At 38.2% G+C, this 23453-nt stretch overlaps 1 protein-coding gene across 3 annotated transcripts in view; it reads right to left on the reverse strand.

Annotated features, from left to right (window-relative positions):
• VEPH1 (ventricular zone expressed PH domain containing 1) overlaps positions 1-23453 on the reverse strand; it is a 255130-nt gene that overhangs the window by 44230 nt on the left and 187447 nt on the right. For 2 of the 3 annotated variants that reach the window (XM_081570621.1, XM_081570620.1), the window contains exons 9-10: positions 13489-13628; positions 9518-9652 (exon numbers count right to left, since the gene is read on the reverse strand). In XM_081570621.1, the coding sequence (XP_081426747.1) occupies positions 9518-9652; positions 13489-13628 (275 nt within the window). The remainder of the gene's footprint in view (positions 1-9517; positions 9653-13488; positions 13629-23453) is intronic. The other variant, XM_081570622.1, reaches the window with a different exon arrangement.

Consider the following 23453-nt stretch of genomic DNA (forward strand, 5'->3'; position numbering starts at 1 on the left):
CACCAGCTCAGAAGATTTCCCTGATCATCCATCCAATGCCCTTGTCCTTCATGTCTTCCTTCAGGCATTTATGTTTGTGTAGTACCTACCAGTGTGGAAATTGTGTATTTGTTTACTTGTACTTTGCCTGTTTCCATGTGGCAGTGCGTGGTTGTTTAGGTTCGGTCTCTGTACAGTGCTTGGCATAGAACAGGCATTTGCAAAAAAATATTTTTAACTGAATGAATGAACCTGAGTCATATTTACCATGAGATGACTGTGATCTTTTGTCTCTTCCATGTTACTGCTCATGTCATTTCTTACATGGAACCACTTTCCCCTTTCTTTTAAAAGCCCAGACCTTGTGTTTTAAAGCCCACCATCTCCCAAACTTTGCATCTGCATCCACATTCCACCCTCAATCTGCCTTCCTGATCCCCTGGCCTGTGGTTTCCTATCAGGACTTGCAGTCTCATGGAGTTTACTCGATAATCACTGGATTTACCACTTGCTCTGGCTTCCCATAAGGGTGGTGTCATCTGCATAGCTTAGGTTGCTGATATTTCTCCTGGCAATCTTGATTCTATCTTGTGCTTCCTCCAGCCCAGCGTTTTTCATGATGTACTCTACACATAAGTTAAATAAGGAGGGTGACAATATACAGCCTTGATGTACCCCTTTTCCTATTTGGAAACAGTCTGTTGTTCCATGACTAGTTCTAACTGTTGCTTCCTGACCCGCATATAGGTTTCTCAAGAGACAGGTCAGGTGGTCTGGTATTCCCATCTCTTTTAGAATTTTCCACAGTTTATTGTGATCCACACAGTCAAAGGCTTTGGCATAGTCAATAAAGCAGAAGTAGATGTTTTTCTGAAACTCTCTTGCTTTCTCGATGATCCAGTGGATGTTGGCAATTTGATCTCTGGTTCCTCTGCCTTTTCTAAAACCAGCTTGAACATCTGGAATTTCACGGTTCACATATTGCTGAAGCCTGGCTTGGAGAATTTTGAGCATTACTTTACTAGTGTGTGAGATGAGTGTAATTGTGCGGTAGTTTGAGCATTCTTTGGCATTGCCTTTCTTTGGGATTGGAATGAAAACTGACCTTTCCCAGTCCTGTGGCCACTGCTGAGTTTTCCAAATTTGCTGGCATACTGACTGCAGAGAGCCTCTTGATGAAAGTGAAAGAGGAGAGTGAAAAAGTTGGCTTAATGCTCAACATTCAGAAAACTAAGATCATGGCATCTGGTCCCATCACTTCATGGGAAATAGATGGGGAAACAGTGGAAACAGTGTCAGACTTTAATTTTTGGGCTCCAAAATCACTGCAGATGGTGATTACAGCCATGAAATTAAAAGAGGCTTACTCCTTGGAAGGAAAGTTATGACCAATCTAGATAGCATATTAAAATGCAGAGACATTACTTTGCTGACAAAGGTCCGTCTAGTCAAGGCTATGGTTTTTCCAGTAGTCATGTATGGATGTGAGAGTTGGACTGTGAAGAAAGCTGAGCGCCAAAGAATTGATGCTTTTGAACTGTAGTGTTGGAGAAGACTCCTGAGAGTCCCTTGGACTGCAAGGAGATCCAACCAGTCCATCCTAAAGGAGATCAGTCCTGGGTGTTCATTGGAAGGACTGATGTTGAAGCTGAAACTCCAATACTTTGGCCACCTCACGGGAAGAGATGACTCATTGGAAAAGACCCTAATGCTGGGAAGGACTGGGAGCAGGAGGAGAAGGGGACGAGAGAGGTTGAGATGGGTGGATGGCATCACCGACTTGATGGACATGAGTTTGGGTAAACTCAGGGAGTTGGTGATGGACAGGGAGGCCTGGCGTGCTGCGATTCATGGGTTGGACACGACTGAGTGACTAAACTGAACTGAACTGGCTTCCCAGATGGCACAGTGATAAAGAACCCACCTGCCAAGGCAGGAGACATTGGTTCAATACCTGGGTCAGGAAGTTCCCCTGGAGGAGGGCATGGCAACGCACTCCAGTGTTCTTGCCTGGAGAATACCATGGACAGGGGAGACTGGCGGACTACAGTCCATAGGGTCGCAAAGAGTCAGACGTGACTGAGTGACTGAGCACGCACTGGCTTCTTTGTATAGATGCTTATTCATACCTTCTTCATATCTCTTTACCTCCCATTTGCTTCTTAGATACTGCTTAAGTTTTTTGGTTCTGAACTCATATCCTAAAAGCCTAAGAGACTCCAACCCCATCTGGACTTCTGAAATCTCAAACCTAATTCCCATCTACCCTATTATTATCTAGCTTGCTCCCAAAGGGAGGGTCAACACAACTAACCTCTCTCAGACATCTGGGTTCACACTGTTCTCCTTTGAGGCTGGCCTATTACATGTCACTTATATCACCCATGTAGACTTGGACTTCTGGTAAGATTTTGAAGTTACAGTCTATATATAATAAGTCCATTCCTTATTTATTTACTTACTTAGGTATTTATTTATTCAGGCACTATGTTAACACAGTAACTCAAAACACTAAATCTAAGCCTTTGGAAGCTTCAGAAGGTCTCTTTTTGTGCCACTCAGAATTGAAGCTTTAGTTTTATTTATACTTTGACACCCTGGGAACTGTCAGGTGTGTTTGTGGCAATGTGGACTGAAAACAAATCTCCAAATGTTAGCCACATGGGGCACATTTTATTTCAGCAGTAAATTAAAATTTTTTGTTTGTTTGTTTTGTTTCCATAATGGGCATAGTTTTGAGAACTCATTGTTATGGCATATGGAATTTCTCCATAGTTTGGGAACTCAAACATGTGTGTCAATAAAAGTGACCCCTCTCTCACATTCCAGCCCTTCAGCAATCCCCCCATCAGCTTTGTCAACTGTCTGGTCCTCTGATAATCAGAGCAACACTCCTTCTGAAGAGCCAGGCAAACGTGCCCTGGAACAAAATTATTAATAGAATCTCTAGTTCCTCCAAGAGGCCATTCTCTTCATTTCTTAAATCCATGGATTTTCTGCCCTTTCCCTAAAATCTTTATTTTACAATGAGAGTTGGTTATCTTAAAATGGAATTTTCTTATCTTTGATTATATATTTTTAAAGTCATTGCTCTTTCCTCAGCATCTAGAAGACTACGTGGCAATTGTAAGCACTCTAATTATTTACTGAAAACATAAATGAATGTTTCCTCCTTCCTTATAATGTTAAGGACCAATACCTTTGACACAGCCTATACAGTGATGCTGCATCGCTGGTTCCTGCTTAGTAAAACAGAATTTTCTTTATTTAAGAAAACTTCTCATTTACATTTCCTTACATAAAGCAATATAAGTAAAAGGGGGTACTGCTGTAATAATATTTTTTCCTTGCTGGTAAAAGAAATAGACAGTTAGAGAAAATATAGAAGATAGCTAATCCTATTCACCAGAGATAACCACTTCTAATACATCTTGGTATGTTTTCTTTTGGCTGTCTTAATGGGCAAATCTCCAAATAATCTTCTTCGTATAAACAATTCTATACCCTGCAATGTGGTATCTGACATAAGTATTGTTTCATGTCATTAAATGTTTCTTGTAAACATGATTTTTTGTGGCTTCTTAATATTCTTCCATATACATGGATATCTATATGTTACTTTGTCCCATCTTTAGACATACATGTTATTATATCACACATTGTAAATTATATGTTAATCATATAAATTATACATTAGAAAATATACTATATTGTGCTATTATACATATTAATAGCATACATATATAACACTTTCATTTGCACACTTGTAGACATTTAGGCTATTACAGATTAATCCCCAGTACTTTTTTGATGTGTGTATCTTAAGTTCTGTACACATTTCAGATTATTTCTTTAGAACAGATTCCTAGAAGTAGAATCACTGTGTTAAAGGATATGAATATTTTCAAGACTCTTGACCTGCATTGCTAAATTGTGTTTCTAGAAATGTTGAAATAATTTATACACTGACTAGAAATGTGTGAAAGTATCTAAACTCCCTCAACTCTAGCCAGCACTGATTACTGTCTTTTAAAAAATGGATTAAAAAGAGTACTGTTATCTTAACTTCAGTTTTTAAATCCTGACTACTAATGAGGCTGAATACTTTTTCTGCACTCAAAGTCTCCTTTGAGTTATTTGCTCATGTCTTAGGTTCAGTGATTATTGATTTGCACGAATTCATAGCATCTTAAGGATATTAAACTTGTCTTTCATACTTATTACACATATTTTCAAGTTACTATATAGACAGATTTTTAAATAAACTTCATATTTTTACAGTCAAATCTGTTAATCCTCTACTGTTAGACATTATTTACAGGTTTAATCCAAAGGAAGAGAGAAAGAAAGAAAGAAAGGCATGTACAAACAATAATGTAATAAATACCCATGACCTTGTGGGCCAAATTCAACAAATGCTAATATTTTGCTTTTGATTTTTTAAAAACAAAATTACATGAGATCTTAATTTCCTTCCCAGTAACATTCCCTTCTTCCTATCCCTTCCTCGTTATCCAGCGGCAACACCATCACAAATTTGGTGAGATTATAAATATGCTGTTATAATTTTATCAGAAGTATATGCACCCATAAATAATTCCTAATACTGTTTAGTGTGTTTTAAAAATTTACACAAGCTATCATACTATTCATGTCATACTTTTTCAACTTGCTTATTAAAAATCAATATTATGTTTTTAATATTTATTCCATTTTGCTGCTCATAGGCCTATCGAATTCACTTTCACTGCCTATATAGCATGACTATACCATGACATTTTTCTCCATCTTTCTAATGATAACATTTGCATTGTTCCTGATTTTTTGATGCAATGTTCAGTTTACTTCTCTTGGTGCAAGTATGTGAGAGTTGCATCTAGAAATGGAATTTCAAGATAATAGGGTCCATGAATTTAAAATACAACCAGCTACTGCCAGATTGCCCTTTAAAAAACATTGTAAAGGTAAATTTGTCTTAAACTCTCTTTGGGACATAACATTTTTACATGTTATAATATAAAACTTTCTGATTGAAAGAAATGAGCATTTCTTACTTAAATGCTCTCACTGAAAGAAAGAAAGAGAAAAGGAAGAAGGAGAGGGAGAAAGAGAGAAGGAGGGAGGGAGGGCAGGTGGGAGGGAAGGAAGAAGAAAGAAGGAAAGAAACAAGAAATAAAAATATGTGAGGCGATGGATTTGTTAATTAACTAGATAGGGGGAATCCTTTGTGGGGGGGATGCCTACAGTGTTTTTTCTGATAAGTTATAAATGCAATGAACACTTCTGGAAAGTGTACACCGCCCCTTGTTATTCACTCCCCTTGTTAGCTAGCTATCATTTATGAATCTAATTATTGCTATGTATTTTTAATTACTTTTTTCTTTTTTAAATAGATATACCTGATATTTACTTAAGTAGATAGTCTCATATGTCATGTATGAACATTCTTATCTTTTTACATCTTTGCCAAAACCTTATTGCCACGATTTTTTATTCTGGATAGTCTGATCATTGTAAAATGGTACTTCATTTTTAACATTTTAAATCAATTATTTCAATGACTTTTAGTGAGTCTAAACGTCTTTTCTTAGGTTTTTTGGCCACTTGAGTTTTAGTTCAGTGAATTTTCTGTTCATGTATCTTGCCCAGTTTTCTCTTGGGTTGGTTGTCTCTTCCTTGTTGATGTGTAGGAGAGCTTGTGTCAGTTAAACATATTTTAAATAACCTCTTCCAGGTTATGCTGTTATGCTTGTCTTTTAACTTTGTTATGGTGTAATTTGTCATACAGAAATTTAAACTTTTTATGTAGTCAAATCTATTCATATTTCTTTTATGAGTTCTGTTTACTTAGGTCTTAAATTTTTATCCTGAGTTCATAAAGACAACCATTGTTATTTTTGTCTAATTGTTGTAAAGTTTCATTGATTCCATTTAGACCTTTATTTGGAGTTAATTTACTTATGATAGTGTCGAGGCAGCATTGAATTTTATCTTTTCAATCTGTAAAAATCACAGGTCCCTATACTGCTTTTTAAATACTTTATTTCTCCTCACTTATTGGAAATCTCCCTTCTATCATCTATAAAGTGTGCACATATTCTTGGAACTAGCTCTGGACTCTATTCCTTACTATTAATTTATCCCTGTAGCAATAATCATCCCCTCATCTTATTGTGCTTTTACAATATGTTTTCATTTCCTAGTAGAAAAAAATTTTCTCTTCTCTGTTCTTTTTCAGAACTGTTTTGTTTATTCTCAAATTTAGGATCAGTTTGTCTAACTTCATAAAGAAATTCTGTTGCTATTATGGCTGGAAATAAATTATATTTATAATCTGAGAGTAATTTCTATTTGCATAATTAGTGTTCTTAGCCAGGTGAAGAGCATATCTTTCCATTAATCCAGGTTTAAAAAAATGTTTTTATTACTATTTAAAATAAGATAACTAGTCAAGATAGGTATGCTATACACCCATAACAAACACAAAAACTGTAGTTTTTAACAGAACAGAAGGTTGTTCCTTCCTCATGTAAAGTGTGTGTGTGTGGGGGGGGTCTGGGTAACTCTCCAGAGAAGCAGTGTTCTGCGTGGGAGTTTGGAGTTGCAGGCTGTGGCCATCCTTCTGGCCACTCAGTATCAACATTTGCTTCTGCAGTCTCCATGGTAGGGGAAGAGAGGCAAGATGAAGAGAGAAGCACTGGTTCTTAAAAGTGGTTCTTAAAAGCTTCTGCTTGGAGTGATACATATCCCTTTTCATATATCATTTGCTGAAGCAAGTCACATGTCCAAGCCTTACTTTAAGAGGCAGGAATTGTAATCTTACAAGCATAGAGTAGAGAAAGCTCAGATGTATTGGTGATGGCCCTCACATCACCAAGGTGTACACTCGTGCTCCTGCTCTGCCACTGATGAGGTATGTGATCTTTGACAAGTCCCTATGCTTCCAATTGCAACATCTGGAAAGTGATAGGATTTATTTATTTATCCAATTGGTGTGTGCATATGTGTTAAGTCGCTTCAGTCATGTCCGACTCTTTGTGACACTGTTGACTGTAGCCCGCCAGTCTCCTGCGTCTCCTGCCTTGGCACATGGATTCTTTACCACTAGCACCACCTGGGAAGCCCTATTCAATTGGTCCTTATTATTTATTGGGAGCCTACCATGTGTCAGGCACTGTGTGAATCTGAACATATAGTGGTAAACACAGTGCAACCCTTGCCTTCAAGCAGTTTGCAATTTAATAGATATCTTACTGTTGATTTTCAGTTCTAAAATTCCAAGATTTTATTTAAAATATTCTCAATAACAAACTCTCCAGAGAATTATATTCCAGAGACTTAGGTATTTTCTCAGAAGTTTCTTCCTTCTTTGTATACCTGAATTTAGTTGGCTGCAATGTAATTCTATCACAGCAACGGATACATACCTGTCCATCATTTTCAAATCATTAGTATGAGTACAGACTGGGACAGGTGGTGACAAGAAAGCAGACTTTGGACCATTCTCATAGCTGTTTTGAATTTAATGAGAAGAATACTTCATAAAATAAAGACAGCTGAAAATCAATTTGATTGGGAAATACCTGGGCTGATAACCTTGCCACATAATGTACATTCCAGATACCAAAGCTTTTTCTAATACTTATGAGTAAACCAAATCATAAAACTTCTTAAATTTCTAAAACATTTTGTTCTACAATTAACTTTTCCCTAGAGAAATATTTATTGGTATGAAATAGAGGAAATATGAATAAGCATACTTGTGAGCATGCACAAAACTGGTTTGCCAAGTTTTTTTCCCCAATCTCTTAGGATTTGATGCTGCCTGCCAAGTTTTAATTTACTAGTTCCCTCTAGTTAAAATACAGCTCACAGAGAAACATTTCTAAGAATTTGAGGCATTGTCTTGAAACATGATGCAACGGCTTAAAATTTGCATGAAATAAGGAAAGAATTCCATTCTACTTTGCATTGATGCAATTATGGCATTTCCTTTATTCTTAATACTACGTATTTAATTCTTAAACCAAAGTCAAAAATAGTGATGCAATAATAGAATATAGTTTCAGTGTCTTACGTAACATACTAACTAAACTTTTGATTAATTACAATCATTTCTCATCTTTTCACAACCCTTCAGCACTTAAGAGGTATTGAGTTTGTTTCACAATATAACAGTTTTTTATTAATTTGCTAGTTGTTTATACTTTGAATTTATTTAATATTAGTATGTTTGTTCCCCTTATCAATAGTAAAACAAGGACAAAGACCATGATCATACACTCTTAGAATCTCTGGTTTCATCAGTAAGCATCCAATGCTTATTACTGGGCTTTCTTGAAAGCAAAATAAGGATAATTAGGTTCTCTGAATATGAGAAGGGAGAGATCAATAACCATTCTCTATTCTCATTAGCCATGTTCTCCCTGAATGATCCAACTTACTGTCATGACATCAAGTGCTATCTTTGACACCCAAGTCCAATATCTCCAGTTCTGGCTTTCTTCCTAAGTTACACACTGGTAATTCAAAGACCATCACCACCTGGTTATCTACACAAACAACTCATACTCAAAATATGTAAACCAGAATGATTTATCTTCTTCCTCCACATCAGCTTCCTTTGTGGTCAACCTTTTTCAAGATGGTGCCATTATCCATTGGCCATAGATACACCTGGAGTCATTTTGGTTCTTCCATCTTCCTTGTCAGGGACTAAGTCCTATTGATTCTGCTTCTTTACTGCCTCTTAAATCCATCCTCTTCCTATAACTTCCAACTTCAGTTCAGGCTTTCATTTCCTACCTGACTACAGTGATCACTTCCTTCATAGTCTTCCTGTCTCCAGTCAGCCTTCCTCCAGTTATCCTCCATACCCAGGCCTGTGACCCTTTTCAATGTGATCACAGCAGTGAGCATCCACTTCCAGTTTCACTCTATTGACTGGGTGGGCATGGTTCCACATTCTGGTCCTTTCCCAGTTTGAGGGCCTGCTCAGGAGGTCGTGGTCAACTGTGTCCTGAGAGTGATCCCCCTGTTTCCACGCTCCGAAAATGCTCTAACTCACATCATCCATGCCTGCCTCAACAGAGCTCTTTCTCACCCTGACCATGCTCTCTTCCTTCCTGTTCATCTTGTCTTCTTTTTCTAACTTTGTGGTGACAGCAAAGGGTAAGGTGGTGAGAGGAAGTATGGAGGGAAGAAATGAAAAGCCCCAAAGAACCTAGAGTCCAATTGCTCTTTCCTCTTCAGTCCTAGAGTTGTCTGTCTCTCTGTAAAATGTTTTCCATTTCTGTGTAGCTCTGAGTGGGCTGTATTATGTCAGTCTGGGAGCCTCAAAAGGCAGTGACTTTTCTACTGATATCACAAGGTCCTGAATCCACTATAGCATGACATGTAAATCATTACTTACTGTCTTCTGATAATAATAAAAGAAAGGAAAGGAAAGAAGAGGAAAAATTGAACTGTTAAGAAAAAGCAAACTCTTTCATCTTGAATCTTGACTAAAAATAACATGTGCAAGGAAAGAAGCATTTACCTTCTGCTGTGGGAATGTAGATTCCACCATGGCTGTTTCAAAGCTGTGAGCACCCTCTGCCTGGGTCTTCTCCCATAGAGTTCTGAGGAATTGTACAGAACGACTCTGAACGGACAGCGGCTCAGGAAACAGGCTCTGAAAGGGCATTCATGAGAGAAACATGACATGTTATCTCTTGTCCCAACAATATTGTTTGATGGCTGCAAAGCACTATTAGTCTTGGTTTGAACTTAAAAATGGTTTAAATAAAGCTACAGAGAAATCTATTTTGAAGATCAAATGTACAGTACATTTCATGCTTTCTATTTTTTTAACAGAAAATTTAGCTTATTAAATAGCATTTTCAAGACAGTTGATATTGATTTCTATAAATATGCCTAACCTTTGTAAGGTAGTGTTTATATCAATCACTTCTCAAGGATGTTACTAAATTGGAAAATGGCTAATATAAATATTTATATTTATTTTTCAAAGATCTGAGAATTAAGGTATAAAATTAAAGCACAAATACCAAGTTTATTTAGAGCTTCCCAGGTGGCGCTAGTGGTAAAGAACTTGCTTGCCAATGCAGGAGACATAAGAGACATAGGTTTGATCCCTGGGTCAGGAAGATCCCCTGCAGGAGGGCATGGCAACCCACTCCAGTATTCTTGCCTGGAGAATCCCATGGACAGAGAAGCCTGGGGGCTACAGTCCACAAAGTTGCAGAGTTGGACTCAACTGAAGCGATTTAGCATGCAGCATGCCTACATCAAGTTTATTTATACAGAGTAAATCATGAATCAGTTCAGTTCAGTTCAGTCACTCAGTTGTGTCCAATTCTTTGTGACCCCATGAATTGCAGCACGCCAGGCCTCTCTGTCCATCACCAACTCCCGGAGTCTACCCAAACCCATGTCCATCGAGTCAGTGATGCCATCCAACCACCTCATCCTCTGTCGTCCCCTTCTCCTCCTGCCCCCAACCCTACCCAGCATTAGGGTCTTTTCCAATGAGTCAACTCTGACATTAAATAACCAACAGTCCATTATTCAATTGCTCAGAAATGAACAGTGTAAGGGAGAGTTGGGAAAATAAAAACATTTTCAGTCCTAATGTTCTTAGGCTGAATGTGTATAATGGCTGAATATTCTTAGAGCTTTAAAATATTTTAAGTTTTGGACAATAAGATTGTTAACGTAAGAAAAAATTACACTTACATATATTTCATTCAAGTCAATGAAAATAAAAATTTCAAAGGAAAATTTAGATTGTATGTTTAATCAATTATGTGTTTAACAGTTATTTACATGTGATGTTATACCTAAGAATGTGAGAAGTATCTCAATTCAAGGAAATAATTTTATAAAAACATACAGAACATAAAGGCACACAATTACACACACACATGCACACACACACAAAATATAATATATATAATATATATTATCCTTTATGTGTGAGGTGTAATAAAATAATGATGTGGCTTATAAAATCCCATTTTCAATGTCAATAACTGTCCAAATATTGACTTATGAGGCTCTCTAGATGGTCTCTGTGTACATAGTTTCTATTTAGTAAGTGAATAACAATTCTTTTCCAGAAAAATCTCATTATTATCCTCCTCAACATCAACTGTTTTTGGTACTCAGTGGGAAAAGGTGGAGGATCTTATACCCTGAGTAAGTTGCCCACAGATTTAAAAAGGTTAAAAGCCAGTAACAGATTAATGTGAAACCCAAAATGTGTATACATCTGGGAATTTCTTGATTATTATCAGAAATGTATACAGCATATGACTATTCACTTTAAAAAGAATAGGACCTGATTTAATTAATCATCATTCCAAAAAAGTCCATTTAGACTGAAATCTCTTAATTTGAGAACTCCATCATGAGTCTGTAAATTGACAGAGAAAGGAAAGAGTCTGGGCCAGCATACTAGGCTAGTACGGGTTTGTAACTATCAAGTCAAAGATATGATTTTTAGTTATCCCAAAGTCAGGTTTCATCCAGATCACATAGTAACAAAGGTATAGAAAAAGAAAGGAAACATTACAGTAAAAAGAACAAAGAAAAAAAACGCAGCATAAACAGATGTTTGTTGGTGATTTTGCTCAACGAGAAAAATAAAGAATCAGACTAAGTCAATAAAATAAGACAGAAGGGGCAAAAATAAAATCAAGCTTTCTTGGTCTGTGCTCAGAAAACTTACAGCTGTGAAGAATAAAGACAAAGATGAAACCAAGTACAAAATCACTGATGAAAACTATTTGAAAAACATTAGTAAAGTAGGAGAAGCAGCTCTTTATTTCAAGAAAAGGGAGAAAATCAATGCTGTTTTTTATATTCATATACACTTTGTTTTGTGCTGGGCCTTGGTTGCTGCATGCAGGCTTTCTCTAGTTGCGAGGAGTCGGGGCTACTTTTTGTTGTTCCTGGGGTTCTCATCTCTTGTTGCGGAGCACAGGCTCTAGGGTGTGTGGGCTTTGGTAGTTGTGGCACGTGGGCTCAGGAGTTGTGGCCCATGGGCTTAAATGCTCTGAGGCATGTGGAATCTTGCCAGACCAGAGATCAAACCTGTTGTCCACTGCATTGGCAGGTGGATTCTTATCCACTGGACCACCAGGGAAGTCCCTATATTCATATACAATTTGATTCACATCAAAGTATGAGTTGTTCTCTACAAGATATGATTAAGTGTTCTTGAGACTTCATATAGAAAAAGATGGAATCCCTGAGGCATGTCTAAATTGTCTCTTTTCTTTCTTAATTATTATAGTTCCACTTTACAACTATGATACATTCAGCATTAAAATTCATTTTTTTCTTAATAAGCCTTCCCCATATTATAAAGAATGGAGAAGGAAATGGCAACCCACTCCAGTATTCTTGCCTGGAGAATCCCAGGGACGGGGGAGCCTGGTGGGCTACTGTCTATGGGGTCGCACAGAGTCGGACACGACTGAAGTGACTTAGCAGCATTTTATAAAGAAACATAACTATCTGATTAGTGACTTTCATTGGGACTATTACAGAAATATTTTATTAATAGAAGTAAATAAATTTATTATTACCTGGCCTGATTTTTAACCATTTTGTAACATTTGCATTCTCCTTTTTCTGCCTCTACCATCTCTGTTCCTGCCTGTAACCCCCATTTTGTTTTAAACACAAGTGAAGACCACTGGGTCAGGAGTCAGGCAGTCTGAGTTCTGTCCTTCAATTTGCTTATTTGGAAAAATGGTGTCTAACATCTCTCCTATAACATTTTGTAATCTATATTCAAATTTTATTGAAAGTTTAATGCATTAAAGAAAAGCATTTCCAAATAAGAATCTTTTCTTGATGCTAAAAATCTTTGCATCAAATTCTTTCTTGTTTAAACTTCTCTTTATGTAACTTTACCTCTATACATAAATTCTATACAGAAAAGTGGCATTCCAGTGTTTTAACAATGTCAAAAAAGATAGGCTGACTCCAAAGTTATTTGGAGATTGGGAAATAATGGCTAGCTCTCCATAAGGAAACCTGCCCACCCCCAGCAAGTGATTTTTTGTTGTTATCATTGAACAAAAAATGTTTTCTGATTTATTCTTTTTTTTTTAGAGCAAAAGGATATTCAAGATAATAATAGGCTTATCTTCCTGATTACTAATCTGCTGCTGCTGCTGCTGCTAAGTCGCTTCAGTCGTGTCCAACTCTGTGTGACCCCATAGACTGCAGCCCACCAGGCTCCACCATCCCTGGGATTCTCCAGGCAAGAGTACTGGAGTGGGGTGCCATTGCCTTCTCCAGATTACTAATCTAGGGCCTTTTATAATGAAATTATCCTAAAATATAGAAAAAAATCCATGTTAAAAATTACTAATGAAATGTGTATGCATTGATATTGTCTGCATATTACTCTGGTCAAAGAGTAATTCAGTAAAAATGATTATAAACTCATACCTGGCTCATTAAGGAGCCATACTGAACTTGAATTATACATACCTGCTGAAATAGGAACATGATTTGGATCCATGGCTGAGGTTCTTGACTGATGAGAATAAAACTGGATTTACTGTAGAGGCAGTAATGACCCTTCAGGGAACAAGTGAAGAACAGCTTTGCTACACAACTTCTAACAGAATCTGGAAACAAATAAACATAGCATTAAACATTAGATTCTTCCCAGAGTTACACCTTATACTTCAACATACAAACAGCTTTAGAAATACATTCTTTAGTTTTCAGCCTGTGAGCTAATAATTTCAACAACTGTTGATTTGGGAGTAGATCCATCTTGTGGAATGTAGATTAATATGAAGTTGCTTTAAGCAAGCCTATTCAATCCCTCTTTCTCTTTTATTAACAATGCATGAAAAGTCTCAAAGCAAGTCACAAGGGAGGGAACAAAACAACTCTAACCAATGAAAAGGGAGACAGGTGTCATTTCCATCTGAGCGGGCACTTTGAAATGATAACCTGGGAAGCATAAGCAAACGAATGAAGGAAATCCAGGCATTTTTCTGGGCAGAGATGGTGTGCCACGGCCAGGGCACTGTTCTCTTGGTTACAGAGAGGCCACAGAGACAACCTCCAGAATAACTCTGGCCAGGAGTGTGGCTTTCTGTGAATGGGCCTGGTTTGACAAGGTCGTTTCATCTTGAAGAGCTTCAGCAGGAAAACTTAAAGCAATCATCCTTTAGGGGCAAGAAAGTGGGGGAACATGGTGGTGGTAGCATAGAGCAGAGGTGGTGAAGAACTGTGTTGAGAAGTCATTTGATATTTACAACCCTACAAGATAGGTGTCAACTTTTTTTTTTTTTTTTCAGTTGCCACATGTGAGATCTAGTTCCCTGACCAGGGATCAAATCCAGGGATTTGGGAGCACAGAGTTTTAGCCACTGGACCACCAGAGAGCTTCCAGGTGTTAACTATTTCTATTGTAAATGTGAGGAAACCATCAAAGGGTCAGCTTATTGAACCATTGTGACTGCCTTGTTCACCCCTCCAGCTCTGGCATGTGACATACAATAGATGCTCTAAAGAGAGTATCTGCAGAGATGAATGAGGCTCAAGGATCCAGAAAAAAATCACTCAATTCTGCTCAGTCTGTGGCAGAACCAGGATTTGAACTCAGTCAAACTTCTGCCACATTGAGATGCTTTAGGCCCTACCATACTAGGAATTTTTAAATCTGCAGAGTAATATTGATAGCTCATGGGATAATTATTGTTTCAGAATTAATCTGACATTTTAAATGAGATATTTTGAAAATAGATTCATTATGCCCTACTAGCAAAAACAGAAATGGACTAGAGTTTATTAAAAGTTGATGGGAACCCTAATTAGACAGTAGAGTCAGTCCCATCCATGAGTATATGGGGTTCCCTAGAGAATTGTGAGGAGGGGGGCGGCTTAACTGTGCACAATCAGGGCTCAGGCCTGAAGCAATAACAGGCTTTTGGGAAAGAGTTTGGAAGATTTAAGGGAGGGTGGCCAATGACAGATCAAAGAAGATGACACTGGAAACCAAACAATAAAGCCACAGGGCAATTTAGAAATATATTTAGAAATCTTACTAAGTAACAGCTTTCTGTGTGATTCTGACCATTGGTATGAAAGAGGACTAGCTTTCATGAAGTTTGTTGTTTGGGGGAATTTGATCATTCAAAATTCTTGTATGAAATCAGAAATCATTTCTGCATTTTCTGGGTGAATGGCTTACAAATTCAGTAGAAAAGACCAGGAGGCCTGTCACTGACAATAAAAGACTTGATAGAATAGAATAGAGCACAATATACACTTATTACTTGCCCTATCAGAAATTGTTTGACAATGGCAATTAAAAATACTTTTTTGGCACTTATGCTCTGAAAAACGGAATTTAAATTAATTGATACTAGGGAAGGCAGAAACCAAGTATTCCATGAGAGCACACACAAATGGTTCTACTAGAAATCAATCTAGCCATAATGGATACATTGAGACAGCGCTCTGTCTGTTAATGACTTCAACAACTGTTGATTTGGGAGCAGATCCATCTTACGGAATGTAGATTAAAATGAAGTTGCTTTAAGCAAGTGTATTACATCCCTCTTTCTCTTTTGATTAACAATGCATGAGACGTCTCCAAGCAAGTTGTAAGGGAGGAAAAAAACACCTACTTTAATCGCAAGATTCAAAAGGGCAAGTTCATTTGTATGAACCTGTGCAATAGCTTGACAGTGTAAGCTGGACTTCAGGCCTGTGCCATGAAAAAAATGTTTTTATTTTTTTCCTTCTCCTAAATTACTCCTCATTCATGTTTTCTTTTGAAAATAAACACTGATTCAATTTATTTTACTTGTCCTGACCTACCAGCTTTCTATACACAAATGACAGGGGTCCCAGATCACAGAAAATGGACAAAGTGGTAGAAGAGAGAGACCTTCACCTAGAAGTATATACACTGACTATAAAAACACATCAGTTCTGTGATGTAAGTATTAGTTGCTCAGTCGTGTTCGACTCTTTGCAACCCTATGGACTGTAGCTCGCCAGTCTCCTCTGTCCATGGGATTCTCCAGGCAAGAATACTGGAGTGGGTTGCCATTTCCTTCTCCATCTGTGATATAAGGGTTTTTTTTTAATACTTTTAGTACTGGATCTGTTTCAATATTTTCCTCATTTTTTTTTTTCCTGACCTTTGCTGGATTAGAAAGTTTTTTCAACACTAACATTTAGTTGCTAATTTTTCTCTGTAATTTTCTCCCTTCTGTTCATTCCATGGTATTGAATGGTGAACATGCAATAAATAGTGTTGGATGAGTGAATGGATGTCAGACACTGTGCAGAGACAAAGAGAAGCCATGATGTTGATGTTGCTCTTAAGAAGTTTACAGTAAAATGGGAGAAACACCTATAAATGATGGCTGCAAATTAAGCCCATGGAGGGATAAGCAGTGCAGACCACTCAAAGGAAGCAGCTTTATCCTTGGGGACCCAGGGGAGGCTTCATGGAAGAGCAAGTATTTGAGGTGACCTTGAAAGGTAACCAAGATTTTGAACTTAGAAAAAGTATGAGAGAGACAAGCATTTTAAGTCTATGGAACACCCTGAAAAAAATCACATAAGGCATGAATGTTAAAGGTAATTCCAGGTAGTAAGGTTAGTATATCTGGATTATTATGGTATTTTTTACTTATGCAACTGATGCTCAAACTGGTATTTATTTTTCTAGAAGTGGTGAAGAGAAAGGAGGTCATGCTTTGATAAACACACACCAGATCTGATTGTTATTTCTTTACTTTTGGTATACTGTGGCTTATTTTTATAAAAAAATCAAAGGATTTGGTTTGGTCTTTAAAAATATTGAAGTTAACATGAGCAGCAATAATTGTATAATATAATGTGTTGAAGCTGAAATACCCAAAATATATACACATTACACATGGATAGCTTTAAAGACATGATTGAAAATATAAGAGCATTTGTTCTGTACAAAAAGATCTTCACGACCCAGATAATCACGATGGTGTGATCATTCACCTAGAGCCAGACATCCTGGAATGTGAAGTCAAGTGGGTCTTAGGAAGCATCACTATGAATAAAGCTAGTGGAAGTGATGGAATTCCAGTTGGGTTATTTCAAATCCTGAAAGATGGTGCTGTGAAAGTGCTGCACTCAATATGCCAGCAAATCTGGAAAACTCAGCAGTGGCCACAGGACTGGAAAAGGTCAGTTTTCATTCCAATCCCAAAGAAAGGCAATGCCAAAGAATGCTCAAACTACTGCACAAATGAAATGCTCATTTCACATGCTAGTAAAGTAATGCTCAAAATTCTCCAAGCCAGGCTTCAGCAATACGTGAACCGTGAACTTCCAGATATTCAAGATGGTTTTAGAAAAGGCAGAGGAACCAGAGATCAAATTGCCAACATCCGCTGGATCATCAAAAAGCAAGAGAGTTCCAGAAAAACATCTACTTCTGTTTTATTGACTATGCCAAAGACTTTGACTGTGTGAATCAAAATAAACTGTGGAAAATTCTGAAAGAGATGGAAATACCAGACCATCTGACCTGTCTCTTGGGAAACCTGTATGCAGGTCAGGAAGCAACAGTTAGAACTGGACATGGAACAACAGACTGGTTCCAAATAGGAAAAGGGGTACATCAAGGCTGTATATTGTCACCCTGCTTATTTAACTTATATGCAGAGTACATCATGAGAAATGCTGGGCTGGAGGAAACACAAGCTAGAATCAAGATTGCCGGGAGAAATATCAATAACCTCAGATATGCAGATGACACCACCCTTATGGCAGAAAGTGAAGAACCAAAGAGCCTCTTGATGAAAGTGAAAGAGGAGAGTGAAAAAGTTGGCTTAAAGCTCAACATTCAGAAAACGAAGATCATGGCATCTGGTCCCATCACTTCATGGAAAATAGATGGGGAAACAGTGGAAACAGTGTCAGACTTTATTTTTCTGGGCTCCAAAATCACTGCAGATGGTGACTGCAGCTATGAAATTAAAAGACGCTTACTCCTTGGAAGGAAAGTTATGACCAACCTAGATAGCATATTTAAAAGCAGAGACATTTCTTTGCCAACAAAGGTCCATCTAGTCAAGGCTATGGTTTTTCCAGTAGTCATGTATGGATGTGAGAGTTGGACGGTGAAGAAAGCTGAGTGTTGAAGAATTGATGCTTTTGAACTGTAGTGTTGGAGAAGACTCTTGAGAGTCCCTTGGACTGCAAGAAGATCCAACCAGTCCATCCTAAAGGAGATCAGACCTGGGTGTTCATTGGAAGGACTGATGTTGAAGCTGAAACTCCAATACTTTGGCCACCTCATGGGAAGAGTTGATTTATTGGAAAAGATCCTAATGCTGGGAGGGATTGGGGGCAGAAGGAGAAGGGGATGACAGAGGATGAAATGGCTGGATGGCATCACCAATTCGATGGACATGGGTTTGGGTAGACTCCGGGAAATGGTGATGGACAGGGAGGCCTGGCGTGCTGCGATTCATGGGGTTGCAAAGAGTCGGACACGGCTGAACGACTGAACTGAACTGATTTAAGAATCATTTTGGAATTCTTTTTTTCTGAGCTTTGCTGGAGTAAAAAGTTCTCTCACCACTAACATTCAGTTGCTAATTTCTCTCTGTAATTTTCTCCCACCTGTTCAATCCATGGTACTGAACAGTGGGCATGCAATAAATGGTGTTGGATAATGAACGGGTGTCAGACACTGTGTAGAGACCAAGAAAAGCCATGATGTTGACATCACTCTTAAGAAGTTTACAGCCAAATGGGAGAAACACCTATAACAATGATTGTAATTAAGTCCATTGAGGGACATGCAGTGCCAGCCCCTCAGAGCAATGAGCAGCTGTTATCTTTGAGGAGCCAGGGAAAGCTTAATGGAGAAGAAAATATTTGAGGTGAACTTGAAAAAGATTAACTTCAGTATTTTTAAGGACCAAACCAAATCCTTTGATTTTTTTACAAAAATAAGCTACAGTCTACCAAAAGTAAAGGAATACCGAAAAAAAAAAGGACTTTTTTCCTTTTTTCCCCCACTTTTCTCCTACAGTTCACATGCTTTTATTCTTGCACTGCACTCACTGTACTGTGTTAAATTTTTGTTATTAATGATATTTTTAAATAAGGTTTCATTTTACAATACTTTTAGATTTACAGAAAAATTACATGTATAATTATTATACATACTCTATATAATTACAATTATAATGAAATGAAAGTTGCTCAGTTGTTTCTGATTCTTTGCAACCTCATGAACTGCAGCCCACAAGGCTCCTCTGTCCATGAAATTCTCCAGGCAAGAATACTGGAGTGGGTAGCCTTTCCCTTCTCCAGGGGATCTTGCTGACCCAGCGATCAAACCTGTGTCTCCCGCACTGCAGGCAGATTCTTTACTGTCTGAGCCATCAGGGAAGCCATTATTTACAGTATATGAATATGTAATTATTATATATTTACATATTGTATTAAATTATAATATATAGAGTTCTCTATATACTTTACACTTGATTTATCCTGTTATTAATATTTTAAGTTGGTATGATAGTTTGTTATAATTAATAAACCAATGTGAGTGAGTGCATGCATGCTCAGTCACTTCTGTCATGCCCCTCTTTGCAACCCTACGGACTGTAGCCTGCCAGTCTCCTCTGTCCATGGAATTTCCCAGGCAAGCATACTGGAGTGGGTTGTCATGCCTGCCTCCAGGAGATCTTCCCAACCCAGGGATCAAACCCATGTCTCCTGCATTGCCTGCATTGCAGGGGGATTCTTTACTGCTGAGCCACCAGGGAAGCTCTAATAAACCAATATTGACACATTACTATAAACTTAAGGCTATAGTTTATTCGGATTTCCTTAGTTTATACTTAGTGTCTTTTTTTCTATTCCAGGATCCCACACAACATTATTCATTATGTCTCCTTTGGCTCCTCTGGGCTGTGACAATTTCTCAGAATTTCCATGTGTTTGACGACCTTAAGAATTTTTTTGACCTTGAGAGTTTTGCAGAGTCCTTTTGCTAGGTATTTTGTAAAATGCTTCTTAGTTGGGATTTGTCTGTTTTTCTCATGAGTAGACTGAGATTTCCAATTTAGGGGAGGAAAACCAGAGAGGTAAAGTGCCATTTTCCTCGTATCATATGGAGAGTACATTTATCTACATGACTTATGACTAGTGATGCTGACCTTGAACATCTGGTTGAGGTAGTGTTTACCAGGTTTCTCCACTATAAAGTTATTCTTTCCCACCCATTTTCCAATTGCCCTCTCTGAAAAGAAGTCACAATGTATAACCCATACTTAAAGAGTGGGGGGTAGCTTCACCTCCTGAGGGTAGAATAGCTACATAAATCATGTGGAATTCTTCTGCACAAATTTGTCTCTTGCTCTTCTAGTTGTTACATTCAAATTATTTAGCCATTTTTTCTATCAGTATGTACTCATGGATATTTATTTTGTAATTCAACATTAATTATCCCGTTGCTCTGATTGTTCCAGATTTGGCCACAGGGAGCTCTTTCAGTTGGCTCCCGTGTCCACTGCGTGCTAACTCACTTCAGTCATGTCTGATTCTTTGCAACCCCATGAACTGTAGTCCACTAATCTCATCTGTCCATGGAATTTCCCAGGCAAGAATACTGGAGTGGGTTGCCATTTCCTCCTCCAGGGGACCTTCCTGATCCAGGAATCGAATCCGTGTCTCCTACATTGCCTGCATAGGCAGGTGGGTTCTTTATCGCTAGTGCTACCTGGGAAGCCCTGTGTCCATTAGATACGCTGCCATCATCACGTGTGTGGCTTTTTGTTTGTTTTTTAAAATCACTTCCTTACTTACATCTTACATACAAGATGCTCCAGGCTCATTTTGCATGTTTTCTGCCCTGTCTTAGAATTAGCTGTTTCTCTAAGGAGTTTTGGTTTCTTTCACTGAAGAATTGTGCTAGAAACTAAGATCCAGGTAGTGTGCATGTTTGTTGCTACTGGGGTATCATTGCTCTTTGGTCCCTTCAAGTGATAGAGCAGGGAAATTATATGTGTATATATGCATATATTTATTTATAAGTATTTCTATATGCAACCATCTGTATTTATGTTAAGGTAAACGTGAGTTCGGGCTTCTCAGGTAGCACTAGTGGTAAAGAACCAATCTGCCAATGCAGGAGACATAAGAGATGTGGGTTCAATCCCTGGGTTGGGAAGATCCACTGGAAGAAGGCATGGCAACCCCCTCCAGTATTCCTGCCTGGAGAATCCCATGACAGAGGAGCCTGGAGGGCTACAGTGCATGGGGTCACAAAGAGTCAGACATGACTGAAGTGACTTAGCATGCGTGCATGAAAATATGAGCTCATACTCACGGTTTCAATTCTAATTCATTATCACATGTATCATTTTAGACTCCATCCCTTGCTTACCTGTTAACTCTTATTTCAACAGCTAGAAGCCTGAGTCCCACTGTTAGCATTTTTATCTCTATCAGTTGTAAGAAGTACAGTTCTTTTCCTCTCCCTTTCCCTATCTTTCCTTCCCTCTTTCCCTTTCTCCTTCTTTTCTCTCTTACAAATAGTTATGTATTTAGTATCCACCAAAGTACCTGGCATAGAGAAGCCTACCTCAAAACATAATAATAATATTTTATTATATTCTTTCTGCTTCTTGCTGGAGCAACAATAAACCAGTAGCATATTCCCATGAAAATAATAAGAAATAGAAATAGTAATGATACAATATTAATTTTCACGTTAAAATTCTATCTCAATTTTAACTAAGCATTCCACATCATCATATCTGGCATGAAAGATATAGCTATTTGTTAATGTGAATTTTCTTCCTTCGTTTCAGTTCAGTCACTCAGTTGTGTCCGACTCTTTAAAACCTCATGGACTGCAGCACACCAGGCTTCCCTGTCCATCATCAACTCCTGGAGCTTACTCAAACTCATGTCCATAGTGTCAGTGATGTCACCCACCATCTCATCCTCTGTTGTCCCCTTCTACTCCCACCTTCAATCTTTCCCAGCATCAGGGTGTTTTCCAATGAGTCGGTTCTTTGCATCAGGTGGCCAAAGTGTTGGAGTTTCAGCTTCAGCATCATTCCTTCCAGTGAATATTCAGGACTGACTTCCTTTAGGATTGACTGGTTGGATCTTCTTGCAGTCCAAGGGACTCTCAAGAGCCCTCTCCAATACAACAGTCCAAAAGCATCAGTTCTTCAGCGCTCAGCTTTCTTTATAGTCCAACTCTCACATCCATACATGACTACTGGAAAAACTATAGCTTTGCCTAGATGGACTTTGTTGACAAAGTAATGTCTCTGCTTTTTAATATGCTGTCTAGGTTGGTCATAGCTTTTCTTCCAAGGAGCAAGCGTCTTTTAATTTCATGGCTGCAGTCACCATCTGCAGTGATTTGGGAGCCCCCCAAAATAAACTCTCTCACTGTTTCCATTGTTTCCCTACCTATTTTCCATGAAGTGATGGGACCAGATGCCATGATCTTAGTTTTCTGAATGTTGAGTTTTAAGCCAACTTTTTCACACTCCTCTTTCACTTTCATCAAGAGGCTCTTTAGTTCTTCTTCACTTTCTGCCATAAGGGTGGTGTCATCTGCATATCTGAGGTTATTGATATTTCTCCAGGCAATCTTGATTGCAGCCTGTGTTTCATCCAGCCCTGCATTTTGCATGATGTACTCTACATAGAAGTTAAATAAGCAGGGTGACAATATACAGCCCTGAAGTACTCCTTTCCCGATTTGGAACCAGTCCATTGTTCCATGACCAGTTCTAACTGTTGCTTCCTGACCTGCATACAGATTTCTCATGAGGCAGGTAAGGTAGTCTGGTTTTCCCATCTCTTGAAGAATTTTCCACAGTTTGTTGTGATCCACACATCAAAGGCTTTGGCATAGTCAATAAAGCAAAAGTAGATATTTTTCTGGAACTCGCTTGCTTTTTCAACGATTCAGCGGATGTTGGCAATTTGATCTCTGGTTCCTCTGCCTTTTCTAAATCCAGCTTGAACATCTGGAAGTTCATGGCTCACGTACTATTGAAGCCTGGCTTGGAGAATTTTGAGCATTACTTTGCTAGTGTGTGAGATGAGTGCCATTGTGTAGTAGTTTGAGTATTCTTTGACATTGCCTTTTTTGGGGACTGGAATGAAAACTGACCTTTTCCAGTCCTGTGGCCACTGCTGAGTTTTTCACATTTGATGGCATATTGAGTGCAGCACTTTCACAGCATCATCTTTCAGGATTTGAAATAGCTCAACTGGAATTTCATCACCTCCACTAGCTTTGTTCGTAGTGATGCTTCCTAAGGCCCACTTGACTTCACATTTCAGGATGTCTGGCTCTAGGTGAGTGATCACACCATCGTGGTTATCTGTGTCATGAACATCTTTTTTGTATACCTCTTCTGTGTATTCTTGCCACCTCTTCTTAATAT

The sequence above is a fragment of the Giraffa tippelskirchi genome, chromosome 2 (assembly GCF_054371585.1).
Source record: "Giraffa tippelskirchi isolate mGirTip1 chromosome 2, T2T-mGirTip1v1.2.pri, whole genome shotgun sequence".
NCBI lineage: Eukaryota > Metazoa > Chordata > Mammalia > Artiodactyla > Giraffidae > Giraffa > Giraffa tippelskirchi.